Source organism: Choloepus didactylus, chromosome 4 (assembly GCF_015220235.1).
Source record: "Choloepus didactylus isolate mChoDid1 chromosome 4, mChoDid1.pri, whole genome shotgun sequence".
Classification (NCBI taxonomy): Eukaryota; Metazoa; Chordata; class Mammalia; order Pilosa; family Megalonychidae; genus Choloepus; species Choloepus didactylus.
Window position 1 is genome coordinate 110,813,706 of NC_051310.1, and position 26,880 is coordinate 110,840,585.

Consider the following 26,880-nt stretch of genomic DNA (forward strand, 5'->3'; position numbering starts at 1 on the left):
AGTGTATCTTTTCTTTCTTAGACCTAAGGCGATCTGGACAATGGTATGCTGGGTGCTGCCTGCTCTTTCTCCAGTCTGTGGCTCCCCCTACCTCTCCCAGGGTGTGCCCCCATTGCTCACCCTACATCCCCTCCTCCTGGAAAAGGAAAAAGGACACAAAGAAAATTCCTAGGCAAAACCAGCTGCACAGCTTGACTTCCCCATCTGGATGCTTTTAACTATAACTGAGCAAGAGAGACTTTTTATCCCTTGCAAGTTAATGCAAACTGTTAGGCAGATATAGAAATGACAGAGCTGCCAATGGGCTGTTGGGCTCAAAGGAGGGAAATTTGTCTCACTTTAGAAGAAGGACCTGGAGGGCTTAGCTCCATCAACTTGTTCATTGTGCTGTTATCTGCCAGAGAGGTGGTGACACCACAGCAATTAAGACAAACTTTAGTCTATAAGTTCGTGGCTGCAATTTTGTGGCTTCAAAACAAGACAAATGATACTGCCAAGGGAGGAAACAAAGTCTTTTTCAGACTCTGTCCAAAGTCAGAGCAAATATTTGTAGTTGTTCAGCAGAAAATTTGTCAGTCTGAGGCTTATACCAGCCCAGGCTCTGGGGCCTCCACCTGGCCTCATCCAGAGAGCCCTGTCCACTGCCAGTCCCATCCGTCCTGCCCGGCCCCTAGTTTATGAGCATTTATGGTGGATCAGGGACACGATTTCTGCCAAGGCGGAAGGGAGTCATGACAAACCCAGGAAGTGCCACTGGATCCCAGCCCTGCTACAGCTGACCTCCCTCCGAGCTCTGAGCCAGCAGCCAGCACCCACAAAGGACCAGGCTCAGCGGTGGTGTCCTGAGCCATTTACTGCTTCCACCTGCCTGGACTCCCGGTCTCTCAGCTCCTGATCCTGCTTGATGCTGGCCTCACACCCTTCCTCCTCTACGCTTCCCAACTGAACCTGGATTGAGCTCTTTGCAGCTGTCCCTTGAAGGACGAGTAGGAATTGGGCAGAAGACAAAGGGGTGGGGGGAATGGTGTTTCAGGCTGAGGGAACAGCCTGTGCAATGGCTCAGAGGCAGAGAGGGCTCAGCACACCAAGGGAGCAGAGCATCACCCACTGTGATGGGGCACGGAGTGGGAGTGAGGATAACTATGTCTCAGCTGTGTGAGATGCAGTCTTGGGGATCAACCTGGCTCCAAGAATGGAGTCAGGATGCTGCTGGCTGCATGTGAGTGGTCAGTGCCAGCCCCTTCTTGCCCTCCTGCTCCCATTGCTCTATGCTCTTCTGCTGGCTTACCTGGCACTGCCTTCTCCCCACCTCCCAGAACTCAGTCCCCGTGTTCTCATTGACATTTCTGTGACAGAAAACAGGAACCAGACTAATCTAAAGGATGGTAATCCGATGCAGTGATGGGGGTAGGGGACATCTTTGAGGAAGCATCATGGCCCTCTTCAGGCTCTCCCATCCTATTGTGGAAGCACCAGTCCTGACCAAACCCTGTATGATGGAGGGGGCTGGGGGTTGCTGCCAGTGTAGTCTTGGCACCATCCCGGACCTCACTTTAGTTATATCCTGGCCTTCAGTCTTGAGTGTGCAGGCATCTGGTAATGTGCTTCTCCCTGCAAAAGATGCAGGTGTGTTCAGCTCAAGCACAGGACTCCAGTCCTCAGCCTCCTGGCAGGGCAACCTCAGCTTCTATACAATCCAGCCCACCTTGCCCTGGCCTGACTACCCCAAGCCAGGCTGGGCTCCAGGTTGGGGGTTCTGGGTCACATTGCTTCAAACCACAAGGTCACGTCCAGCCACTTCAGGGGTACAAGTCTTTTCTTCCGCTGCCCCATAACCTTCTCGGGGGATCTCCAAAGCCCTGGGATTCTGCTTACCTACATTTTCCAGATGGGCAAACCAAAGGGCACAACCAGGAAAGGATTGGGTGCTGAGTGCTGAGGGGGCTCCCTTGCCTCTAATCCAGGGCCCTAGATGTAGGGTTCCCACACCTATGTGTCTGTAGAAGCAGCAGCTACCTTTTAGTGTGATCTGGGGGCTGGAACAAGAGACCAGAACAAGACAGTGACAAGCCCTGGGGAGAAGGACACCAGTCCTCCATCCCATCATTCCTCCTCCATACTCCCCTCCCTCCAACACCTTGGAGCACCCTCCACGCACTGGCCATGGGTCAGGTCCCAGAGACAGAAACGAATCAGACTCATCCCTGCCCTCGAAGGGCTCACATCTGGCCAGGGCTATTGACCAGGCTCTCCCAGAGGTCTCTGCCCAGAGAAGGTGCTGTTAAGTGGAGCCTGATAGGTGTGGGTGGTGGAGGTGGATTTCCTGGCAGAGGGAAGAGCTCATTCATGCCCTGTATGTGCCAGAGGACTCAGCCCTCCCACAACCTCTGAGGGTAAGGGCGGCCTGGCTTCTGGGTTGGCAAGTGCAACTAGAGCAATGACTGAGCCTACCTGGGCCAAAGAGGCCCTGCCCTGCAGCCAGAGGGGCTTTTGCAGGAGGACCCCTCAGGGGCTGCTTAGCTCCCTGTCTTCCCACAACAGCAAACCAGAGAGAAATTCAGACCTGGGGTCCATGAGTGGGTGGGCTCCAGGGGTTCAACAAACCCTAAATTCGTAAACAAAACTTGTGTGTGTATGTATGTGGGTGCACAATATTCTGGGATGCTCACAGGAGTCCATGGCTCCAAACAGGTAGAACCCCTGTTCTGGAACAGCCCAGGATGCAGTGAGATCAATCCACATTTACAGATGAGGACACTGAAGCTCAGAGAGGATTTTGTCCAAGTCACCCTGGAAGCTGGCCTCTGGATCTGGGCTTGGCTGCTCCCTCTAGAGTGGTGTTACTCAGGGCAATTGGCGGGGAATGGGGAAGTGTGGGAAGGGGGGACTGCTCTGTACCCATATACCGGAAGCCAAAGTGCAGATCCTTGGGCCCCACTCCCAAAGGACTGATCTTGTATCTTTGCACACCAGAGTTTGTAGTCTTTGCTCTAGAGGCACGCATGTGTGCCTGTGCATCTGAGGTACTTGTCTGAGTTCCAAACAGGGCTTTGCTGCTTACTTGTTGGGTAATCCTTGGGCAAGTCACTTGGCCTCCTTGTGCCTCAGTTTCTCCATCTGTAAAATACTACTACCATCACCTACCTCATGGGACTGCAGTGAGGATTAAACGGTTAGTAACTGAGTAAGTCCTTAGCCCAGTGCCTCACTGGGTGCACCATTTGGGGCCATGGACCCTTGTCAGCATCCCCCAAAAGTGACAGACCCTTTTTCCAGAATAATATGCAACCCTCTGTGGGTTGTAAGTTTTCCTACTTCCCCTGACTTGGGTGTTGGGGGCGATGGGTTTGTTGGGTTTTTCTCAGAACAAGGATAAATTTTAAGTGGTGGCTGGTTCATGTTCTGGGGTGGTCAAGCCCATCTGGGGAGCCCTCGAGCTTTTCCCCACTGAGTGCCTCTTTCTCTGAGCACCCCTGGCAGCTCTCCCTGTCCTGAATTCTGGCTCAGGGAGCACCCACATTTATGGCTTGGCCTATGATCTTCCCTGCCCTAGGGAAACAGCAGCTGCTCAGTAAGAAGAGGAGTGTCCTGCTTGAGGCCCAGAAGCAGCTGAAGGCTTGTACTACCTTGAAAAGTGTTACTAAACATATGATGACTCAGATCCTGCCATGGGGGGAAATGATAAAATGATGCCTTACCTGAGAGTGCCCTTTTCATGGGTCAATAGACTGAGCATGGTCGGAAATCGCAGTTCCACCACTTTAGCCATTCAGTCACCAAATATTTATTGTGCACTTGCTATGCCAGGCTCTGTTCTTGGCACTGAGGATACAGTGTGAACAAAACAGATCAGAACCCCTGCCCTGTGGAGCTTACATTCTAATGGAAGGGTGGAGGGAGGAGAAGATAAATAAGTAAAATAGGTGGGATGTCACATAGTTACAAACACAATGGAGGCAAATGGTGTAGGTAGGGGGAACGTGATGCCCACGGGTGGGAAGGTTACTACTTTACATTGAGTGCTCAGGTCAGGTCTCACTGAGATGCCATTTGAGCAAAGATGTGAAGGAAGCAGGAGTGAACCATGTGGGCACGTGGGGAAAGAGTGTTCCGGGCAATGAGTGCAAAAACCTAAATTAGTTGGTGTGGTAGTTTGGAGCTGTTATGTACCAGAAAAGGCCATGTTCTTTTAATCCATTCTGGGGGTGCAGACCTGTGGTGGGTGGGACCTTTTGATTAGGTTGTTTGAATTGAGACATGACCCAGCCCATTCAATGTGGGTCTTAATCCTTTACTGGAGTCCTTTATGAGAGGATAAAAGGCAAAGACGTTTGGAGAAAGTTTCAGAGAAACGCCCTGGAGATGCTAACAGAGAATCCACATATGCTCAGAGAGAAAGTCACTGGAATCAGAAGCTGAGAACAAGGGAACCCAGGAGCTAAAGACCAGCAGATGCTGGCCATGTGCCTTCCCATGTGACAGAGGAACTCCAGATGCTTCAAGAAGGTATCCTCCTATTGATGCCTGAATTTGGACATTTTCATGGCCTAAGAAGTATCAAGTGTAGCTTAATAAATCCCCATTGTAAAAGCCAAACCATTTCTGGTATATCGCATTTTGGCAGCTTTAGCAAACTGAAACAGTTGGTATAACATAAAACCCAAAACAAAATAGTGTAGTTATAGCTCATTTACCAGTCCAATGCAGGCGTTCCTTAGGCAGCCCTTTCCTCCACGTGGTGATTCAGGGACTCAGGCTCCTTCTGCTTGTGGCTCAACTGTTCCCCATCTCCTACCCTGAGTCATTGTCATTTAGCAGAAGGATGCAGAAAAGTAGTAGAGAAGGCACATCTTAGAAGCATCCTAAGCTCCTTGGCCAGGAAGCAACATACCATTTGGTCTCATTCCATTGATGATACCAGTCATATGGCCCCTGCTAAACGGAGGGGGGACTGGGAACTGTAGTCCCTGGCTGGGCAGTGAGCAGCTTCCCTGCCACAGCTCTGCACTGTGGAGGAGGGAACATGAGCCTTTGGTGGTCTGTTAGATGTCCCTGCTTCTGCTCTGAGGTGGGAGTGTGCTGGATGTTCAAGGATCAGCAGGGAGGCCTGCTGGCTGGAGCAGAGCAGGAATGGGGGAGAAAGAGGAGTTGAGGTCAGCAATAATAGGGGCAGGTTGTATAAGAGTGTACAGGCCATTGTTGGGGCTTTGGCTGTACTCTGTGTAAGCTGGGAGCTCCCAGTGGATTACGAGCAGGGGAGAACTATGATCTGCCTTCTGTTTTAAGAGATTCCCTTTAGCTGCTATGTGAGTGGTCTTGGAGGACAGTGGGGCAGGAAGGAGTCTGTTAGGAGGCTGTTGCAGTGGCCATGGTGGTTTAGACTAGGACAAGTAGTGGAATCATTATAAATTAGATAACAGGATTTCTTGGCAAGATGAGTCCCAGCATTTTGGTTTGGGCACAGGAAAAATGGAGATGCTAACTACTGAGATGGGAAAATGGGGGAGGGCCTTTTGGATGTGTGTGTGTGTGTGTGTGTGTGTGTGTGTGTGTGTGTGTGTGTGTTGGGGGGAGGGGTGGGTGGATCAGGAGTTGGCTTTTGGATGTGTTGCTGAGATGCCTTTTACATTCCAAGTGGAAACCAACACCTTCTGAACCTCAGTTCCTCACCTGTAAAATGGGGGTAACCACACTTACTTGGTGGGTGGCTCACTGAGAGGATGGTTGTAAATGGCCTGAGGTAGAGTGAAGTTCAGTGAATGTGGGGTTGAGGGCATGGAGGGGCAGCCTGCTGTGAACAGGGGCAGGTAGCAAGGCATTGGGGGTGGGAGGGTGGAAGAAGGGCCTCTTAACTGTCCTGCACCTTTTTCAAACTCCGTTTCCTGCTCCCTTCCCACCCACCCCGGGGTCAGTGTGTGTTGGAGCACACGAACAGGTGAGAACCACACTCTAGTCCTGTACGGAACACAAGAGGGGGTCCCAAGATCCTGAATCCTGGCTTTAGTCCTGGCCCATCTACACCTTGCTAGGGACTCTCCACGCCTGAGCTCCTCATCCATCCAGTGAGCAGGGCTGCGGGCCTCATCACAGATCGGGAAGCACTGGGTGCTTGGGGAAGGGCACTGCTTCTGGAAGGGCAGCACCTGGCAGAGGCAGGCTATGCCACATGCACAGTCGTGCTGCAGTGGGGGTTCCCTGCTCCCACCCTGGGGGGGTGACAGACTCACTGCACCAAACAACCCTCCTGGGGGAGGCACACACAAAGCAGTCATACATTTATTCCCATCAACTGATGCTGACCAGGCTTGACCTCTTACAAAAAAAATGTTAGGAAAACAGAGGGGGTGGGCAGTAGGAGCCTTCATTCTCACTGACCCCACCCTGCCAGAGCCAGTCCTCCAGAGGGGAAGGGGTGAGGGCCGGCCCTGGGAGCGTAAGGGAGGTGAAGCCATCCGTAGGCAATGTCGAAGGTGAGGGAGCAGGGAGCCCGGGCCCAGCAAAGCTCTTCTCATGCAGGCAGCAAATGGAGAGGGTGTGATAGGCAGGGTCTCCCGCTTGATGACCAGTCCTGGGCTTTCAGGGCCCTCGCAGAGGCCTCAGGGGGGCCCCTGCTGGCTCTGCCTCTCCTCCAGAGCCCTGCACACCCACATGGACACCACGGCGGCGTTCCCGTCGTTAAACTGCACGATGAATGGGTGGCCCTGTGGGGAGAGGAGGAGGCTGTCACTGGTAGTCCCCAGATCACATACTTCATTACATTTCCCCAGGCTTGTTCACAGCCTAGATCTCATTTCTTTTTCCCTCTAGACCTGTGCAGTGAGGAGGGCAGCTATCGGTCCCACTTCACAGCCCAGATAACTGAGGCCCAGGGAGGAGCAGTGACACACACAGGCAAGGGGTGGAAGATGGGCTGACTGGTCAGCGCACTCACTGGCACTTCTCAGACCCTGCCTGGTGTTCTGCTACATTTCCCTGAGACCTCAACTAGCCTGGCAGCCCCTTAAAGGTGAGGCCCGTCTGAACTTCACACCCTACTTGGCCTTGCCCTGCACAGCTGTCAGAGAGCTGCTTGGCCAAGGCCTGGCACCTGTGCTGCCAGCGTTCCGGTCCAGTTGCTGCCCAGAGACCAAAGAAACATCTTGTCAGAGCTTATGTCAACCCCTATTATTTTTCTTCTTTGTCTAAAGCTCTCCTATAAATAAATCACAACCTACAATTGAAGTGTCAGGGGAAAGGAATGTGCTGATCGTTACGGGTCCTGGTGAGAAGTTCGGGGTTGAGCACTGGGTTTTGGAGGGGCAAGTACTGTGTCCAGGCAGCCTGTCTCTAGGTCCAACCCACTTTGCCCACAGGCAAGCCAGGTTATATATATTTAGTCGTATCCTCCCCTGCTGTCCTGCAGCATCAAGATTTACACTCACTATCTTAGGGCCTCCTGGGAGGTCCCGGGGAACGTCAGGAAAAGCAGAGCAGCCACTGGTCGCCTTGGCCACAAGTCGAAGGTGAAAGGAAAACTGGAAAGCATTTTCTTCCCCTCCTCCCCAAGTGGATTCTCTGCTAAGGATTGTGTATCTGGTGGCTTCCTCCTCTACCCAAAGTGATGTAGCCTGCATGATGTGGACACAGCACTGCAGGGTAGGGAGAGCATGTATCTTTGTGGGGCACTAGGGGAGAGCAGAGAGATGGAAATGAGAGCTCCCTGCTGCCTTCTTGCCCTTACCCCCCCTACCCCCACTGCTTTGATCCCCACCCCCTCCCCCATTTCCATTGGCCTAGGGCTGCTTTTCCAATACACCCCAGCCTTGACCTGAAGCCCCAGGGGACGGCCAGCTCCTGGCAGCCTGCTCAAAGCTCTGCTGCCTCACGATGAGCGCATCACATTCGTTTTCCATCATGGCCAGGAGGGATGTGGGCCGGGGCTCAGATGCGCTGGCTGTTTGACCCCAGTGTCTGTGAGAACAGTTCAGCTCAGGGTGTGCGTGGGGGGGAGGGGGAGGCTAAGGGGGTTTCAGACCTGAGATGTCTCTGGGGACAGGAAGAAAGAATGACCAGACTTCTGCATCCCTGGGCTGACACTCGTCCCCTAGTGGACCTTCCAATTCAAGCAAGGAACCCTTCCCCAGGAGCACCCTGCACGTGTCTCAGAGGCACACGGGACACTGTCAGAACGGGGAGGAAGGACACTCAGCTCAGAGGGGAAGGCCATGGTGGAGCCAGGCCTGGATCTCAGCCGGGCACCTCTTGTGTTCTGTGCATAGCACTCTGTGGGCTCATACACACCTGCAGGACCCCCAAGGATACAGCTGGGGGAGGGAAGTTCGAGGCCTGGCTAGGTGGGTACCCCATGCGTACAAAGCTGGGTACAAGGGTTAGGCAGGAGGTGCCCAGGAGAGACCCTGTTTTGGCTTCCAAACGTTCTCCCCTTCAAATATGCCCACCCTATGCCTGCTTTCCCAAATTGCTGCCCAGCTAGAGGAACTTGGTCCTGAAATAAAGAGTGTACACATTTCCTTTCCGGAGGCTCAGGCAAGGTGACCTCCTGCCCTTCTGAAGAACAAAGGGAGAAGCTGTGCTCAGAAGTCAACGGGCCCCTCCCCCCAAGCCCCGGGTAACACAGTGTCACTCTCCCAGAATGCCGGTGACTTTGGGGCCCATATGCTCCATCTCTGTTATCATCTGTTCGGGAGCAAGCAGAGCGGAACTGCAGGAGGGGAGAGAGGCATTCCTCCACTTCACAGGAAGGGCTGATGGCCGCGCTGCAGGGAAGCACCTTGCCCGGTGCCCGCCCATAGGAGGGAGGCAGAGACGGGCTGCTGCACTGCACTGCCCCTCATCCTCGGCTTGGGGTGGGGGGCTCCGGCCCAGTCTCAGCCCCTATTATATCACTGATGAGACATGTTGATGCCTTACATTACCCTGCAAAGGAGTGACCTGGAAAAATGGCTCTGCCCCCCACCCACTGTTGAGTGGTTTGAGGTGGGCACTGAGAGAGGGGGAGACAGACAAACAGAGAGGCAGACATGGAGGGAGGGAGATCCCAGCCTCTTTAGGTATCTGGGGCTGTGACATGTGAACTTGGGATATGCTGGGAAAGCTGGTCTGCAGTGAGAGCTAGAGCAGGAAAAGCAGCATAAGCGAATTGGTGGGGGGGAGCAGGAGGGGACTGTGGGTCATCTATAGCACTGGGGACCCTGGGGCCTGTTATGCCTGGGCCTGGTAGCATCTCTGCCTGTAGGTCCCCCGGGCACCGCACAGTTTAGGGTTGGTTTGTGCTATCTGCAACCAAAGCAGCACTATTTCCTATAAGTGAGTACTAGGATCTCCACTTCACAGTGGAAACAGAAGCCACAGGGGTCATCCTTGACTTGCCTGGGCTCCCAGAGCTGGGACTGGAACACAAATCTGTATCATCTAAACCTTGTGCTCTCCTTGGGCAGACCTGGGGCGAGGAGAGGCAGGAGAATCAACATTCAGGCTGCAATTTCCCCACAGCGGTTCAGGCCTGCCTGGCTGGACATGGGTTCCAGGCCGCGAGCCTGGACTTCCCAGGTCCTGATCTCTGCAGGCGCCGTTCCCTGGAAACAAGGGAAAGCACTGCTCTGCCACCGTTGTAGGTCACTCTCACGGGGCTCCTCCTTCCCCCTCCAGCCTGGGTGGGAAGCAGGGCAGGATACATCACCCTCCCTTTCTGAAAAAGGAAACAGAGGACAAGAGAGGGGATGTGCGTGGAAGGTGCTGGGACTGAGCTAAGGTCTTCTGGTTTCCGCTCTTGCCCATTCTCAGGGCAGACCTGCTCCGAGACCTGGCAGGTTGCAGTCTGCTTCTGCCTCTCTAGATTATAACTGACATTCCTTCAGCCCGGCAACATGCACAATACAGGCTCTCCTCAGGATTTAAAGAGTGAATACATAAAATCTGATAGAGGTTCTTGGGAAAGCACGAAAATCACTCTGCCACCCTGAGGTGTCTGCAGGTGCCCGAGTTCCCAGGCAGCTCTGGACAGGCCTGGGCAGACGCTGGCACAGCAAGATGCCTGGAGATGGATGGAAACTGCACACGGATGATAGTAATACTGAGCCCAGAGACCCTGGATTGAGTGCTGTGTACGAGGCACTGCCAAGGGCTTTGTCCTATTGATCCCACCGAACCCTCTCCTCTCTCTAGGAGGCACATATTACTACTCATTTCCATTTTTCAGATGAGGAAACTGATACTTAGGTCATTCAAGCAAGTGGGTGGGTGGAATGGGAACATGGGCCTCCTGCCTCCAAATCCCATGCTCACGACCCCACTCTCCGGCACCTGCCATCAGAGAGCTGACTTCACAGGCCCCTCACGAGGTCTCCGTGAGGGCCCTGGGATGGCTCCAGTCCCCTGCAGCTGGACCCTTCTCTTGGCTTGGAGGACATGCACATCCCTTCCTGGCAGAGGAATCCAGGTCTGGACAAGCTCTTGCAGCCCAATCAGGCCATAAGGAAGAATGGGAACACGGAGTGGTGTGTCTCCCTGGCATCCCCACACCCAAGGTGACTGCCCCAAACATCAGGCCTCTGCCCTCCATGCAGAGAGCATGTTGGTGGCCAGGTCCATGGAGTTGGAGGGCGTGTGCCAGGCTGGAGCTGCTGAACAGTCTTACTGGCCTCATCACCAGGCAGCGGAGCCACTCTCATTTCCTATATTCTCTCAGGAACAATTTAACCATCGAGGGTTGAAGTATTATGGTCTACACACTTTGCTACAGAAGATGGAGACATAATGAAGGGAAAAGGATGGGACTGCAAGAGGTAGGATGGATCAAAAAGTGGGTCACTGGGGAGAGTGAGAGAGGTGAGTCGACAACAACCACAGACTGCCAGAGTTACCTGTGCAGACAGCTCCCACCCACAGGGCTGAGAAGCAAGTTGCATTAGTGAGCTGAAGGGCACTGGTGAAAACTTAGTAACTCATGAAGAGGAACTGCAGCTGTTCAATATACTCGCTGCTTCACCTGGGCATTAGTGCCCAGCATTGTCAGATTTTTGACTCCACCTCTGTAATAACATCCCCAGTTCTTGCCCACTCATTTCACTGTGATGAGGTACCTTCCTGATGGACTGAAAGCAGAACACTCTGGAGCCCCTCCCAGTTAGACAGTGCTCTATTCTTCTGCAGAAGGCGGCAGGGAGAGGAGGGACTGGGTGCCCACTGTGCAGGCAGGAAATGAGGCTCCGAGCCTGCTGTGGTGGGTTAAGTGCTGCCAGAGGCTCAGGCGTCTGGGCTCCTAGTCCAATGCTCAGTCAGTGACACTTCACTGCATGCCCTTAGTGAACAGTTTACCTATTTGGGGCTCCCACACTTTCTTTTCTTCATATAACTTCCTAAAGCACATCATGCATATGAATAATTTCTAACTTGTTGATGTGGCTGCAAGGGCTGGTGCAATGCCTGTTACATGAAAAAATGTTTCGTGTATTCTGGATGCTGCATCTACTCACCAAGGACCTGCTGTGTGCCAGATAGCGGCAACTGTATGCTGCCATCTTTAACTCTCCCAGTATCCCTATTTTATAGAAAAAGGAAACCGAGGCTTCAAGAAACTACGAGGTGGAAAGGTCACAGAGCTAGAAAGCAGCAGAGTTAAGGTTTAAACCCAGGAATCTCCTCCAGCCTTGTGCTTATCTGTCCCACATTCTGCCTGCCTGCCTAAATGGTACTTCCTGATATCAGGCACTGTGAGCTTTATATTTCTACTTTTTTCAAAAAAAGAGTATCTTGTCTATTATGGGTGTTCAACAAATAATTTTAATTAAAACGGGGTGGCTGCATACCCTTTTCTTCTCTGTCCAAATTCTTATGTATCAGGCACTACTAATCATTTATTCCATACTCAGAGGAACTCTGAAGTACTAACATTATCCCTGTTTCATAGATGAGGAAGCTAAAGCACAGAAAGGTGAAGGAACTTGTCCACTTGGGCACTTCTGTCTCCAAAGCCCAAGCCCTCTGCCTGGGGATGTCCTTTCTCACTGGTGCCAGCTGGAGGATGGATGGCGTGGCCCGCGGGAAAGCCTGCTCTCAGAGTAGCAGCCAGATTGTCTATCTTATAACCCCAGCCTCCCAGTTCTCCATTCTTTCTCTTTGGGTCTAGGTTCCAGAGCAGCCAGAAAAACTGAGGCCTAGGGCTTAGAAGAAATTTCCCAGGGCTATAGAAACCAGACCTTAGTGGTAAGGGTACTTTTTATGTCCAGCAGCAGACTTCCTCCCAAACCTAAGAGCTACCTCTGTGAGCCTTTCTCCATGTCTTCTCCCAACAGATGCCATCTCTTTCTCTATGGAGCTGTCCAAACACCTTCTTGTTGATGGCCCTTATAATAACAGACTTGTTCTGCTGTGTGTTATTCTCATTTGAGTCCATCTCATCCTAACACTAGGCTGGAAGCCACTTGAGGGCAGGGCAGTGCTAATGATGCAGCAACTCCAAAGAAATGTTAGGTGTATTAACTGGTAGTTATGGTGCCTCCCCCCAGAGCATGATGCTCAGGCTGAGAACCAATGCAGGTTCTAAGAGGCCAGGCCTTAGAAGACTCCATGCTGAGGCTGCTCTAGACCCCCGGGGGGGGGGGGTGTCTCTAGACCATAGGACTCTCCTCCCTCAGGGTGAACCCCAGGCCACCAGGCACTTCTTCTCCCACCAAAGATGCTGTATGGGAGAGAATACCAAGGATCCAGGAACCTCTTTAAGCAAGTATGCCTGGCCTAGTTACATCCCAGCCAAGTCCAGAACTAGTAAAAGGTCCAACAAGCTGCTCAAGTGAGCTAGCAGGGGCAGTACTATAATTAGGTGGGTGTCTGTAAAAGGTGATTTGAGAGGCTGGCGGGATCTCCAAATACCAATGCACTATCAATTCACCCTTCCTTGCTGGACCTTTGAGCCTTGTCTGAAGGCGCTACGCATCTCCTTTTAGGATTCCAACCCTCTTGGCAGGGGTAACACTTTGGTCTTTTCTCAGCAGTAATAGAGAAACATTAGTATTGGATTGGACCTCAGACACCAGCAGGGCCACAGGGTGTCAGGTGGGTTGGCAGCTTTACAAATGTTTGATTCAAATACAGTTAAAAATATTTTAAGCATATTTTAAAAACCAATGAAAAAATAACATACACATGCAACCATGCTGAGTTGAAAATGTAAGCATTGGATACTGCTACTGGGCATTGCATTAACTTATTTTTTGCAGCTCTTGGAGCAAAGTCAGTCCTTCTGTTAAGTCTGTACATATTATCCTACTTCTTGTACCGTGCTGACAACTAGAAGGGCTGTTGTGGTGCACTGATCATTTTTCCAGGGCTATGATTTTCACTCCTGGGAATCTGTAAGTTGAGTCCAACACCAGAGCCCAGGTGCACCAAGCCCGTCAAATGTGGATGAGGTTCAGTGTACTGGCCAGTGCATGTTCCACCCGGCTCAGGGGGCAGCTACACAAAGCTAGGTGAGGACGGGAGGGTCAAGGCCACCCTAGGTTTCTGATGGTGTCAGTACTTCTTGTAAGCTTTGAGTACCTCCTATCTGACCAGAGAGTGATGACTCATAACAACAGAATGTGGGAGAGGGAGAGGAAATGGTGAGTGACAATGGTGGTGGCTGGCAAGGTGCCAATGAACACTGACAAAGCTTCACCCCTGCCAGGGGGCCATAAGTCCAAAGCCCTTGTACTGCACTTTGACTTTTTAAAAGTGCTTTGTATCCACTGAATCCTCTTATTTCAAGAAGCATCCAATTAAGTAAAGACTGCTTCTCCTAAAATCTACTTTACTACCACCTTTTCTGTTTCTTAATAGGAAGAAACAAACCATTCACACAAATACTGAAGCTAAAGTGGGAATTTTTGCATGCTGTCAAATCAGCCAGGTACAAAAAACAAAGACAAAGACTGCTAAAGATACTAGACACCAAAATTTGACATACATAATTTTATATGAATGTCACCTTCTTTTAGCAGAATGAGCTGCTGTTGAGGTGAGGGTGGGGGAGCCCAGAGGGCTGGTTGGGGCAGCCCTTTTGGAAAATTTGAAGTAAGAGCACAACAAAGAAAGCCACCAAACCTAGTCTATATGATAAAGGACTGAAAACTACCTGTATAGAGTTTCTGCTATTATCAACCAACGTTTTCCATTTGAAACTGCCCTCTTCTTTTAACAAAGGAAATCCACAAAAAGTAAACCATTTGCAAATTCTGATCATTTTGTATCCCAACAGCAAATAAAAATCATCCATAGAACCTACTTTTAGCCTTGAGCAATATTTTCTAAAACAAAACACAAAGAACCTGTGGTACTTAACTATTCTGTTATTGATTTACTGTGGTTTGCAAGGTAATGTTGAAGAAAATTAAATGTATGGAAGCTTGAAATGCATTTTCTGTGGCAGTGAAGGGTGTGACCTGTGTTTTCCGAGGTAGTACAGCTGGTCATGCTCAAGATGAATTACTAAAGGAGCACACTTTATTTGGTTAGAAATAAGCTGGCTGCTTTCACTGTAGAGCCTTTTAAAACCATAGTCCATTTTCTCTGGTAAGAAGGATACAGTTATTTCGTCATAAGCTTGTTTTTACTGATTATTATGCTCCAGTTTACCATGTGATTTTAATTCAATAAAGTTCATTATGGAGATATTAAGTGGCTTCTATATGTTCAGCTTTAAATCTGGTTTTTGGAGCCTAAGAACTTTCCTTGGCTATTTGGTCCCCTCAGAAAATAACAAAACCTGAACAGTTTGAAGCCTACTCTACTGAATCAAGGCAAATTGATCATGTGTTTCAAACTCAGACATTGAAAGGAAACATTATCAAGTAGTATATTTTCTGTTTAGTAAAACTGTCTGTTTCCAAATCTAAAGGTACTTTACATATCAACAGGTCCCTAATTTGAACCTTATATAAGACCAAGAATCTAGGAGTTACACTTTAAAAAAAAGCCTTCTATGACCAAGTACATATTTTAACATTCATGCACTAAAACCTGAACATTTTACTTTTAGTTAGCTGCTCAAGCCTTTATTCAAGCCAATTTTCTTGTATTTTAGATTTAATTCTAACAAACTTGAGTTAGTTACGTGGTTTCTTAATCTAAAGCATAAATAGTAGAGGAAGGGGGAAGGGCCATTAGAGGGAGGAACAAAGAAAGGACAGGAGTAAGAAGTGACAGCTATTGGCAAAAACAAAACAACAAAAACATAAACAAAAAACCAGCTTGGGGTCAACCAGTGTAGGGACAAAAGGTCCTACAGATGCCAGTACCAGGGGACACTGGTATAGCAGAACCCAGCAAATGGACAATGCTCATTTTAGGTTCAGTGATGACCTAAAGTAATTTTTTAAGTGAGTTAAATCCTGATGCATATATCCTGTTTAAGAGGCGAGGGAAGTGTATAATACATTCAAGAAGACCTCTTACCTGTAATTTGTTTTAAGTTTTGATTTTATAAAGAATAAGTTTCAGTTACCTGAATTAATTTCCTTATGTGGAATAGCTCATTCACTGGTGATGTGGAATGAAAGACAGGCTGCCATAATGAGTTTTGGAATGTCAATATTAAGCACAGTGGAAGCTCTTGCTACCATCAATACTTTTCCGCCCAGCCACATTCTGTTAAGCTCGTCACCCAGCACCGTGTGCTGCTGCAGGGGCAGACAAACCTTCAGAGCCTTTGAATTCAGTAAAAACATATGGGGCCACTTAGGGCCCAAGTTATCTTGGCTTCCTCTGCAGAGAGTTTGATTACTTCTAAGATTTATAGTCAAAGCAGAGGGGGGAAAAACTTCATAGAGCAGATTTATAACCTCATCTTATTTTTAAAATAACATTAGGAATGCTATCCTACGCCATAATCTTGGAATGACTGCAGGGCAACTCAGAAACTCAGTGGGAAGTTTCATATTTTGGGGTTTGCAGTGTTTTGTACTTGCAAAGGTCAGGTAGGAAAGGACCAGGGAAATGAGCCAGAGAGGTGGTCAGAGAGTGAGTGTCAGCTGGTTTAATTTTCTGTGTCAACTCTGAAATTAGATAAACAATGACAAACCAGGCTTTTTAAATGAACTTGTCACTTCTGGTTTTGTCAATAGAGGGTAACATTTTTCAAGTCCTGGTAGCCCCAAAGAGAGATTTAACCCTTGAGAGGTTAGATAAATGTTTTACAGTCCCCTCATCTGAAAACGAAAGGTTTAGTCCAAACCTACAACCTTTAAAAGAAAAGCTAATTATCCTTGAAATTTAAATACTCTTCTCCAATTAAGGGGACTTTGCCTAGAGCCAAAGGCCCAGCTTTTTCAGGACAGTCTCAGCAACTTCCTGGCTTTTTCTCTCCCCAGACCAATTCAACTCTTCAACATGGTTCCCCATTGATCTTTAACCTCCTTTTACAAACACGTCTTTCAACTATTGTTTTGAAGCAATGCTGTCAACATCGGGCAGGTATTGGTTTTCTTCTTACCAAGTCAGGTGAGCATAGACCCTGCCCTTGCTCCGCCTGGCTGCTCTGCTGATAGGAAGAGGTGGGAGAGAAGAACTGCCCTGGCTTTTACTCAGCCCAGATATGCTTTGTGCTATGGTAAGTCTACATTTCAGTTATGACATACTCCCAGGTAGGGAGGGGGACACCTGATCAGTGAATCCTTCTAGAAGCTGCCCTTATTGGCTTTGCTATGAGGACATTTATTCAAACATCATCTGGCGAGAGAAATACACATATTTACAGATACTAGCATTTGAGTAGGGTTTTTCATCCCAAAAAGTGCTTTCAAGCTCATTGTCTCATTCCCATGTCCTATGACCCCACGAAGTGGCTGGACGGCATTACTGTTATTATCTCCAATTTGTGGATTCGAAAACTAGGTTCAGAGAAGTTAAGTGATTTGGCCAAGGAAGAGGTGGATTTGAATTGGATGTTTAACGCCAAAGCCTGTGCCTTTCATTATAATATGGCAATAACAGTGATGTTATAATAGCTAACAGTTAAGAGCACCTGTCCTGTGCCAGGTACTGAGCTAGGTATTTTCATTTATATTATTTCATGTGATATCCAAAAGCCCTATCAGAGAGTAAATGTTAACCTATTTTATACACAAGGACACTGCAGCTCTGAGACTGTAAGGACTGTGCTCCAGGCTGAAGTATCTGGGCTGGGGCTTGAAACCAGGTTTTCCGGCCTCTGATGTCACATTATCTCCACACGCTACCAGTGGGAGGCAATAATCCAGAATCAAGCTCACTGCTTAACAAAGACACAGATGCCATGTTCTGTCCCAGACAAGAGAATGGTATACGAGATTAAAGCCCTCTGATCCACCAGACTTTGCTCCATCCCTTTTAATGCCCCTCCCTTTTCCCTTTTGATATAGAAAAGTCTCCTCTTCCTAAGTGTCCCAAGCTTCCAGATCACCTCTCTGAGAGCTAATTTTGAGAAGAAAATCTTCTGATTAAACCAATTCACATGAAGGTATAAATAACTAAAAAGAGTCCTGGAGCCCTGGAGCATTTGAAAAGAGGATGCTTGCCTCAGGCTGGCTGCACCTCTGATCTCTAGGCTTGGGGACTGTCCCCTGTGAGGGTCTGCTAGGCAGGTCACTTACCTGTAGTTCCCAAGAGTCCTGTGAATTTCACTTTCTACAGTGTGGATCTTTCCCCCTAACTCTGTGAACTTTGTCTTCTGTGAAATAAGGAGAACAGCACCAACCTCACAGGAAGGCTTTGTGAAATTCCTAGCTCAGAGGCTATCATGGAAACTATTCTGTAGTCCTGACTATCAATGGCCTAAATTCTGTAATCCTAACATATGTTCAGTGCTAACTGTGGCAGGCTCTAAGACACTTTTTTTTTTTTTTAATGTGACTGGCCCTCATCACAGCTGCACACAGGTGGGTGGCTGGGAACCTATTTTGGCCTGGCTTTAACCAGTAGAGAATTCAGGGCCCTGCTCTCCAAGTATTAAGGCTTCTCCCCACTCATGGAAAGCCCCCCTCCTGAGCCTCAGGCCTAAAGACCCAACTCACATCCCGTCTAAAACAAGAAGGACTTCTCTCCTGGGTTTCAAATTCCGTGCAACTAAAACACAAATAGAAAAAAGGAATCCCAACTGTTGCGCTCATGCACAGCCTATAGACAAGACAGCAGTGCCCTCAGACAGCATTTCAAATACAGTTTATTAGTGTGTGATATGAAAAGGGTATTTTTATTGCATGATATAATGCAATGGGACCTTGGGCGCTCTGTGGAAAGACCTCACACTCAGAAGTGTAATGAACCCATAGTCCCAAAAACATTATACTGTACATTAACCTATCATTAATGGCACATTAGGGCTAGGGGCATTGCACGCTTGCTGGTCAGGGCTCCATCAGGACAGTGTTGAGAAAAACCTCACAGTCTTTCCAGGCTTAAAACAAATAGAGAAAATAAATATTCCTGATGTCTATAGGCAGCTTTAAAGGAAGTTCAATCCCAGCTCTGCCTTGCAATTTCCAAGCCTGCCTTTTTAAGAGAGGAAGCAAGACATACAACCAAACAAAGGGAGAAGAAAGCAACCCTCTTGTAGTTTACCCCCAGATATTGGCATTGCCACCTCCATGCTGGCTTGGCAAGGTCACTAACAGATGGCACCTTTGGCAGTGTAAAAGCTGCCCAAAGGCAAGCCGGGCCTGGAGCACAGAATGAAGAAGTGAAAGGGGCCTTCAGGATTGTGTATTCACCTCTCTTTCTAGATAGGGAAATCAAGGCTTGAAAAGATGAGGGAAGAGATAACCCGTTCGACAGAAAAAGAGGGAAAGAACATGAAAAAAACTTCAAATGGCCAATAAACATGAAAAAAATGTTCAACTGCATGCTTAATAAAAGAAATGCAAATTAAAACAACTAGATACCATTTTACCACTGATCAGTTTGGCAAAGACTGAAGTCTCATAATTCAGTATCAGAAGAGGTAAAGGGGAACAGCATTCTCATACAAGTATACGAGACGTATATAATAAAGATGGTTACCATTTTAATGGCAAAAAAACTGGAATGTAAAATGTGTGTGACAAGGTTCTAGAGGAAGAAGTCATCTATACAATACAATGGAATACCATGCAACCATTAAAAAGAATGAGGTAGACCTTTATATGCCAATATCAAAAGATCGCAAAGATCTATTATGTGAAAAAGACAAGATGCAGAACAACAAAGACTTAAAAATTCTAGAAGGATACACAAGCTACTACTGACAGTGCTAACCTCTAGACAGTGGACCTTGGAACCTTGTCAGGAGATTGCAAGAGGACCAACTTATTATATATCCTTCTGTACTACTTGAATATTTAACCATAATTGAAAAACTAGTGTTAGAAAGCAAATGATGACGAGGGCAGGAGAACACATTTTTGGCAACCTATTATTTTCCAACTAAGTACTTTATGTGCTTCATCTTGGATAGTCACAAAAACAGAAACAGTAAGCAGGGCACTATTATCCCTGTTCCATGGAAGTGGGGGCTAAAGTTTCAAGGGAAGAAAAATCGAGAAAATTTTCTCAAACTCTGATGCAGCCCACAGCTACCTTTCTGGGTACAGACAGCCTGCCTAATTGGGCAGTGAATGAAGGGGTGGGAGAGGAAGGCAAGACAAAAGGTTGCTGATGGCTGAGGTCAAATCAAATTTCTGGAAACATCTCTGTATTATGAAAGTGGAGGGGTCCTAGAGATCCTAGGGTTACATACTGTTTAAGTAAATAATGCTTGGCAACCAGGCCTCAAACACATGAAGGAAAGTACTTCCTTAATTAAACACGAATCATCGTCAGAGGAAACCAAATTGCACTTCCTTGGAGAGGTAGGCTGCCTCAGAGCAGCAGAATCCAAAGGTGAGGGCGGGGGCCCAGGACTGACCTGGAGCAGCTCCCCATCTTAGCACTGTGTTGTGCACAGAGTCGATTTTCTCCCACTGCTGCAGAAAGTTTGGTCTCTGGTGTTTCATTACTCCATTCTTCCTAATAAAAGAGTCTTGCCATTTTTGGATAACAGACTTTGCAGAAGCATTTTAAAATTCTAGATTTTATTTGTCCTAGGGTCTGCCAACACATGCTGTAATTAAAATGTTGATTAGTAAACAGTTTAAATATATGACAGACAATGCAGTTAAAGCCTATAGTTAGGTCAATATGTGATTTAGATTTGCCATTTAAAAAATCTCATTTAAATTTTGCATACATTAATCACTACCACACTTCAAGGTTCTGATATCCACCTGACTACAATATTAAAATAAAACTTGCTGCCCCAGGGAAATCCTACTTATTCTTAATTGTTTCGAGGCTTTGATGGGCTTTTAATCTAAGATTAATTTATGCAATTTTAAATAACTCTTCTTATGATTAATAAGCTTGAAAATTAAAAGGAGTCTAAAGCAATTATAATGAGCATTTGGTCATAACCTCATTAGAAGAAGGAGTGAAGGATACAGCTTTGGAATTCTTACAAGACTACAATTTAAGGTTACTTTTAGAGAAGTCAAACATAGTTCCTGAAATTGCAAAGGCAGGTTAGCATAGGTCAGTGTTAAAATGATGGCTAGGTAGATTAGCATACTAATGATTTTCCCTGATAGTGAGAGAAAGGACACTGAAAAGAAAAGGCAGAAAGAGAGACAAATGATGTGCTGCCAAGAAGCTACAGGGTCTAAACTTGGTCTCTCATTCTTTTGGCTAGAGACCTTTATAGAATTTCAGAAAGAGCTGGAGGGTTAGGACATCCCTATTCACAAATCAGTTTCAGCCGGAGTCTGGGTCCACCAGCAGCTCAGCAGAGATCAACCCGGTGTGACTGGCTTCCTGTCTGCCTATTGTGATGTGGCTTCAGCAAGCCTCTTCCCTGTTTAAGAACCAACAACAGTTGCCTGCTGCCACACTCGCCCCTGGTGTCCAAAGCGCTTCCGGATCTGATCTGGTCAGGGTGGGTTCCTCACTGTCCTCTGTTCCGTCTGGTCTCAGCGTGAGCCATTTTCTCCTCTTGGAACACCTTCCTTCTTGGTATTAGTTAGCGGAGATGATGATAGTAATAATGCTTACCACTTAGTGCACATATTTCATGCTGGACACTATACTAAGTGTTTAACATACTTTTATATCACTTAATTTTCACAACTCTTTGTGAGATCCTATTTTTATATGTAAGGAAACCGAGGCTGGGAGAGGTTAAAAAACATGTTTAAAGTTGAGTAGCAAGTAAAGATGGGGTGGGAAGGTGGGAAGCGATGGTGCGCTGCTGTGCTTTCTTATTCCCTTATTCCGTCAAATTCTAATAATCCTACAGGTCCAGCTGGAACCTAGCTTCCTCCCCAGCTACCGCAGTCCCTCAGCCACCCTTTGAGCGCTCACATCATCCAAGTCAGCGGCACACAGCTCATCCCACCTTCTCTAATTGGTTCCTATGGGTGCATCTAATCTGCCCACTGGATTGTGAGCTTCTTGAGGCCAGAGATGTTTTTTATATTCTTTTGAACCCATTATAGCACCCCCACAGACCTGACAAAAAAGGCTTGTTGTTTAACTGACTGTTTCACAATAATTCCCTCCAATGAGATGCTCGTTATATTTTATCCATAATAGAGGGCAAACACAAAAAGTTAAGGTCTCTAATGACCGCAAGGTTTCTAATGACAGAGGCCCCTTTCTCCCCTCAAAGAAAGTACCAATGCATTGGACTAGGTGCAAGCACCAACATAAATATACTTTGTTCTAGATCACACTAAGCTCACTAAACACATTTGAAGCTACTAGTTGGAAAGGCAGATGAGAAAATTGCAGAGAGGCTGAATGACTCAGTGTCACACATATGCCTAGCACTTTATAGTTTACAAACACACTTCCAAAAATTCCATCTCAGTTAAGTTAAAAAACTCCCACAAAATGTCTGTGAGTTGGTATCGCTATCCCCATCTTACAAACAAGGAAGCTGAGGCTCAGATAAGCAAAGTACATAACTGTTGAATACCTAGTTACTTAGAGGCACAGTTTGCACTTGAAACCATGTCTTCTGATACCCAGATCGATGCCCTTTCCAGCTTACCAAGTTGCCTCTTGCTTCATGTTCACATGACAGACTGATTTTTATTTCATTTCTTTCTGAGAGTAGGCCAATAGAGGAGAGGAAAAAAAAAGCCCCAAAATCCCCACAACTAACCCTGATAGTTGTACCTACTTCCAAAAATGCTAAACAATTGTCCTGGTCATTACAGACCTAAACACAATCTCATGCATGGCACTCCCCTATTCAGAATCCTTTTATGACCCGTATAGGCTATAGAATGGAGAACCAGCCCCTATGTGTGGCAGTCAAGGCGCTTCAAGATCTGCAGCCCATCCTAGCCTCCCCAGACTTCACACACGTGGCATGGTCACGGATCTACACCCATGCTCCTGCTGTTCCCACTCCTTTAACCCCTGTCTTGGGATGGACATCTGCTCTGTCTTCCCAGCCCCCAGTCCTCCTTCTCCCTTTCTGACAGATCCCTATGTCTGCCTGGCTCCCTATTCTGTGTCATCAACTACTTTGTTCAAAGTCTCTGATGGCACTCACCACAGTTTAGCTTCTATTTCATGTAGTTCTTTTTAACCATTCATTAAACAGATATTATTAAACACATATTTTGTGCCTTATATCATGAAATCTGCAAGGGATTCAATGGTATATTAAAGCCTTACTTCCTCATCAACTGTCAGCTGCTGGAGGGCAGATGTCTGTTCAACCTTTGCATATATACACATGTATATGCAATTCAAGTAGTTGGTCTGTGAACCACCTGATATTGGTTTAAGATAATGAGATAAGGAGGTGTGACACACAGCTCTGTTCATTGAAAATATTTTGCCATGAAAAAATGACAATGCTTTGAGACATGCTTGATTTACATTCTGACACAAACTCCTTACCTTCTGTTCAAGAAACAGTTCAGATACTAGCACTGGTCTGCAGCCTACACTTTGAGTAGCACTAAACTATAGCACCTAGTAAAAAATACGCTCTGCACATAGAATGTGCTCAGTAAAGTTTAATGATTTAAAAGACATTTCTCCCAAATCAAGAAACAGTATCTCTTGGAAGTTGCTGATTTCTGTAACTATGATGGCAGAACTGGCAAGGTGAAATGGTTTGTGGCTAGAAAAATGGCAGAACATTCCTTGCCAACAGTTTTTGCCACAGGATGCCCAGACCAAAAGAGGGAGGGGAGAGAGTGAGGGAGAGGGAGAGGAAAAGAGTAATAACAACTCACAAATTCTCACAGTTTACCCTGAGATAACCAACTAACAGACCAGGTACAAAATGCTGGTACTTAACTTTCTCTACTCTCATTTAAAAAAAAAAAATTATTTTGGAATAATTCCAAACTTATAGGAAAGTTGCAAAAAAATAATACAACACCAGTACACAGAACTCCAATATACCCCCCTACCCAGATTTACCAACTTTTAACATTTTGCCACATTTTCTATATCTACCTACCTACCTATTGTTTAAACATTTGAGAGCAGATTGCAAACATCATGCTCCTTTAACACTTGTTACTTCCACATATATTTCCTAAGAACAAGGATATTCACTTATGTAACCGCATTAAGTACAGTTATTAAGTTCAGGAAACTTAACATTGATATAAAGCATACTGTCTATGTAATGTTTTCAGTTGTCCTATTTAATGTCATTGTCTCTCTCTTTTTAATTGTAGTAACATATATTATATCCAACATAAAATTTCCCATCTCAACCACTACCAAGCATATATTTCAGTGGCATTAATCACATTCACAATGTTGTGTTACCCTCACCACCCACCATCCATTACCAAAACTCCTCCTTTGCCCCAAACAGAAACCCTACATATATTATGCATTAATCTCCCTTTCCCCTCCCCACTGCCCCTGGTAACCTGTATTCTACTTTCTGTCTCTAAGAATTCGCATAGTCTAGCTATTTCAAATATGAAGATTCATACAATATCTGTTCTTTTGTGCCTGACTCATTTCTCTCATTGTAATGTCCTCAAAGCTCATTCTTGTAATAGCATGTTTACCAGAACTTCATTCTTTTTAGTGGCTGAATAATATTCCACTGTATGGATATACCACATTTTGTTTATTCTTTCATTCAATGATGGACATTTGGGTTGCTGCCACCTTTTGACTATTGTGAAAAATGCTGCTATGAATATTGTGTACCAATATCTGTTCGAGTCCCTGCTATGAATTCTTTGAGGTATTTACCTAGAAGTGGGATGGCCAGGTCATACTACAGTTCTATGTTTAACTTTTTGAGGAACTGCCAAACTGTTTTACACAGTGGCTGGACCATTTTACATCTTCACCAACAACGTCTGAGGGTTCCTATTTCTCTGCATCCTCACCAGCACTTGATACTTTTTATTTTTTAATTATGGCCACCCTAATAAGTATGAAGTGGTATCTCATTGTTCTGATCTGCATTTCCATAACAGCTAATTATGTTGGGCATATTTTCATATGCTTATTGGCCATTTGTATATCTTCTTCAGAGAACCTATCATTTTGTTGTAAATGTACTGAGGTTCAGGCTTCAACCAGGCCACTAGTGCCGGGGGATGGTTAGAGAGTGTGTGTGGTCATTGCTAACTTGGAGGGGAACAGAAGGAGGGAGCTGAGCAAAGCATCCCAGAGGGGCTTCTTGGCTTCACAAGCACAAACAGCTTAACTCCTACAAGTTTCTTTGTGGGGTATTTGTACTTAGTTTAATTTTTCTGAATGCAAGAAATAGTTTGAATTAGCTGAAATTCTCAAAACTGCAATAACAATCACCTACCTACTATGAACCAACATATATATGTTTGCTGTAGTACCACAGAAAAGTGTGTGCTTTTCCAGGCAAGTCATATACCCTTCTCTAAGCCCCAGTGCATGCATCAGTGAAATGGGAATAACAATAATCCTTATAGTGTTTATATGGCAGTCAGATGAGATAAGTGAAAAAACTCTATAAATGTGTATATTCAAAAAAAGTTATCTGTTTCATTTCTTTACACGTAATTCTAATTTTTTAAAGCTAAAGAACAGAACCTTTTCTGATTTCACCTGCAGCCCCAAGTTGGGTGCAATTGTTATTCTCTTCCAAGTAGGTTCAGAGAAAATAAATGGTAGTATGGATTTTGATGAGTGTGGAAATTAGAGGGTCTGGTTCTTTTCGTTATGATCCAAGCCAGCAAGCCAGATTTCATATTGGTATTCAGAGAGTACACACTCACATAAACACTCAGATGTCCTGCACGGCCTGGTTCACCTCTCATCCCATTCACAAAGCATCCCCAGAAACCCTCAGCTGGAAGAAATCTTTCCTTCCCCAAACTCATTTTACTTGTTAAATTTATATTTCAATTCAATAACCATTTAGTGAGCATTCGTCTTGATGCTATGGACTGAGCTAGATGCTAAGGATAAACAGATAAATAAGACATGATCTCATCCTCCAGAAACTTGGGATCTTTACTTATGAGTTGTTACCATTCATGTAAAAGAAGCTACTACCACAATGTGAGAAGAGCACTAACAATAGTACTTTCAGAAAGAAAAGACTTTTGCAAGAGGAACCCTACTGAAGCAGGTCTGGGAAAGCTTCACAGGGCTGTGCCAGTTGGGTCTTGGAGGCCAAGGAGGAGTTCACCAGGAGGATGTGACGAAAGGAAACAGCCCGAACAGAGACATGACGGTGTGAAAATGGGTTGCCTGTTTGGGGACTGCTGGCATTCTGGAGTGCAGTGAGCATGTGAAGGAGGGGCATAAGGTGAAGGGGGCATGAGGTGGAGAGCAGGTGAGGGAGGGCCTTTGACGAGTCTCATATTCTATTTTGTGCTTAGCTGTTCGTATCCTCGTCTTCCTCCACAGACTGTAAGCTGGTTGGGGTCAGGACTCAGGGCTGACTTGCTGCTTCTGCAGCTTCAGGCAGGATATTTTGCATAGAGTAAGCGCTCAACAAATAAAAACCATGAGTGCATACTGAAATGCACATTTGTGATGATCAGAGGGTTCTCTCCCTACCTCACAATGGTAGAAAAGGATTCTGAAATACCAATCTGTACCAGACGTGCAGGCAGTTATATTAAGCCAGCCCCCCAAAAGCCATCCTTCTACCTTCCTTTGGTACTTAACCCACTTTCTAGGTGATGCAGCACTGCTGTCTGCACAGCAGAGCTGGAAAGGGGGCCATTTCCGAAGGCAGGAAGGAAAGGAGAATGTGCCCAGTCAAAGCTCTGCTTATCTCCCTAACCAGGGGGAGGAAAAGCCTGTTTTGGAGAAAACTTTCTAGCGGAGGAGTTGTGCCTCAGGCTCTGCATAAACCAGCATTCCAGGGTTGCCCATACGCCTTCCCGAGGGTTAGAGCAAGAGTATTCCAGAGGCAAGGCTGCGGCTTAAAAAAAAATCATGTTTAATTTAAAAATTAGAAACTGGAGCAGGCTGTGAGCACAGGGGTTGATTGAAACAAAATTTAAATTCCTGTCAAGCCCATTTAAACACGGGGGCCCTTCATAGACAATTAGCTGCTCCCTGTGAATGCTGAATAAACTCAGGCCTGGTCACTGTGAGAAGAGAGGCGCCTACTGTGAGGCGCCGAAAAAAAAATTAACTAAAATCAGGCTCTATGAAATATTTAGCCTTCCAGTATATCACAGGGGTTTGGTTTGAAAGTGTAAACAAGACAAAAATCAATTCCTTGGTGCCCTCAAATCAATCCCCCAAAATGGTTAGGGCATCTGTTTCTGCTAAATTTTGTTTACATCGGCAGATTTGCCTTAATTGCAGTTGTTTATCTCTCATTGTCCCTGGGGCCCTAATCTCCCGATTACTAATACTTAA

General features: G+C 46.6%; 1 protein-coding gene across 4 annotated transcripts in view; it reads right to left on the minus strand.

The window, feature by feature from the left end:
* Window positions 1-6,258: 6,258 nt before the first annotated feature.
* Window positions 6,259-26,880, minus strand: part of MAP2K5 (mitogen-activated protein kinase kinase 5) — a 320,772-nt gene continuing 300,150 nt past the window's right edge. For 3 of the 4 annotated variants that reach the window (XM_037833600.1, XM_037833604.1, XM_037833603.1), the window contains one exon: window positions 6,259-6,701. In XM_037833600.1, the coding sequence (XP_037689528.1) occupies window positions 6,597-6,701 (105 nt within the window). In that variant the 3' untranslated portion in view covers window positions 6,259-6,596. Of the gene's footprint in view, window positions 6,702-9,369; window positions 9,440-26,880 lie in introns of all 4 variants that reach the window. The other variant, XM_037833601.1, reaches the window with a different exon arrangement.